General features: G+C 42.6%; 1 protein-coding gene across 1 annotated transcript in view; it reads right to left on the bottom strand.

Annotated features, from left to right (window-relative positions):
- EMH_0078470 (DNA ligase 1 precursor, putative) overlaps positions 1–1003 on the bottom strand; it is a gene marked incomplete at both ends in the record, with an annotated part of 2737 nt that extends 1734 nt beyond the window's left edge. Inside the window, 3 exons of the mRNA XM_013500008.1 lie at positions 443–607; positions 666–728; positions 968–1003. Coding sequence (XP_013355462.1) covers positions 443–607; positions 666–728; positions 968–1003 — 264 coding nt within the window. The remainder of the gene's footprint in view (positions 1–442; positions 608–665; positions 729–967) is intronic.
- Between the last annotated feature and the right edge of the window lie 674 nt (positions 1004–1677).

The raw sequence follows: 1677 nt of genomic DNA, 5'->3' as shown, positions 1-1677 counted from the left end.
TCTTCTCCTGCTGCTGCTGCTGGTGTTTCTGCTGCTGGTGTTGCTGCTGCAGCAGGTGTTTTTTTTTTTTCTGCTGTTGCTGCTGCTGCTGCTGCTGCTGGTGCCGCTTGTGCTGTGTATGAGCTGCTGNTGCTGCTGCTGCTGCTGTTGCTGCTGCTGCTGCTGCTGCTGGTGCCGCTTGTGCTGTGTATGAGCTGCTGCAGCAGCAGATACTGCTGCTTCGGCAGCACATGTATCTGTATTCTTTCTCCGTCGTATTTATATTCACAAGTAAACTTTGTATCTTTCAGGTGTACAGACACCTCGTGGTAGCCACGTGTGGGGCGAGCAAGCATCGGCAGCAGCGGGATACCTGGCCTGCATGCACATAGCTGCTGCAGTGCTGCTGCTGCTGCTCCCTGCTGCAGCTGCTGCAGCAGCAAATCAAGAAAAGGAAGCTCACATAAAGCGCGGCGAAACGCAGCGTCAAAAGAACATAAAAAAGAAGAGAGTGCATGCGGGCCCCATGCTGATGGCAGCAGAGATATATTTCCTGCTGCTGCTCCTGCTGCTGCTGCTGCTGCTGCTGCTGCTGCTGCTGCTGCTGCTTCGCGCTGCTGCTGCTGCACTGCAGCAGGAATGTCAGCAGCAAATAGATGCTCCTCAGAACCCTCAAAAGTCCTCACATCACCAATAGCGCTAAACCCTCCTCTCGCGTTGTGGGTTAAACAAAAAGCATAAGCCAACGCCTACATACAAACCCTAAACCCTAAACCCTAAACCCTAAACCCTAGGGTTTAAAGGATTAAATAGCATGTATATTCGTGTATTTATCTAGGGTTTAGGGTTTAGGGTTTAGGGAATGAATGCGTTTCGTTTTTCTACAGTTTTAATCAACAGATGTTGCGGGATTAGTACTAGGGTTTAGGGTTTAGGGTTTATGAGGGTTTAGGGTTTATGAGGGTTTATGAGGGTTTAGGGTTTGTACCTGGTATACAGCTGCGGACGCACAACCAACCCTCATTTTCTGCTGCAAGAAACGAATGATGAATCTACATTCTTTTGTCTTCGCCGCTACTAATGCTTCTCTTATTAAACCTTTTTTTTTTGTTTGTGTTTTGTTTCCCTTGCATGCAGCAATCTGCTGCAGCAGCAGCAGCACGCGGTGTATAGACAGCCGAGAGGGAGATGTTAATGTTGAAACCCTAGANTCTGCTGCAGCAGCAGCAGCACGCGGTGTATAGACAGCCGAGAGGGAGATGTTAATGTTGAAACCCTAGAACATAAACCCTCAGCCACTAAACCTAAATCCTCTAGGCGTCGCAGCTCTGTACATAAAAACATAAATAAATAAATAAATAAATTTATATTTATTTATATTTATTTATATTTATTTATATTTATTTATTTATTAAAAAAATAAAAAAAAAAATAAAAAAAAATAAAAAAAATTGATGCGAAAGGAGAAACCCTAGAACATAAACCCTCAGCCACTAAACCTAAACCCTCAATACACAAATAAATAAATAAATAAATAAATAAATAAATAAATAAATAAATAAATAAATATAAGCAGCAGCACAACAACAACAAAGACAAGGAAAACAAAGACAAAGACAAAGACAAATAAAACAAATAAAAGACAAAGACAAAACCTTTTTTTTATTAGCTTCAGAGCCTCCATAAGTCCCAATAAAA

This window comes from Eimeria mitis, genomic scaffold (genome assembly GCF_000499745.2).
Source record: "Eimeria mitis Houghton genomic scaffold, Emh_scaff4914, whole genome shotgun sequence".
Classification (NCBI taxonomy): Eukaryota; Apicomplexa; class Conoidasida; order Eucoccidiorida; family Eimeriidae; genus Eimeria; species Eimeria mitis.
This window is presented reverse-complemented; position numbering and strand designations above follow the sequence as displayed.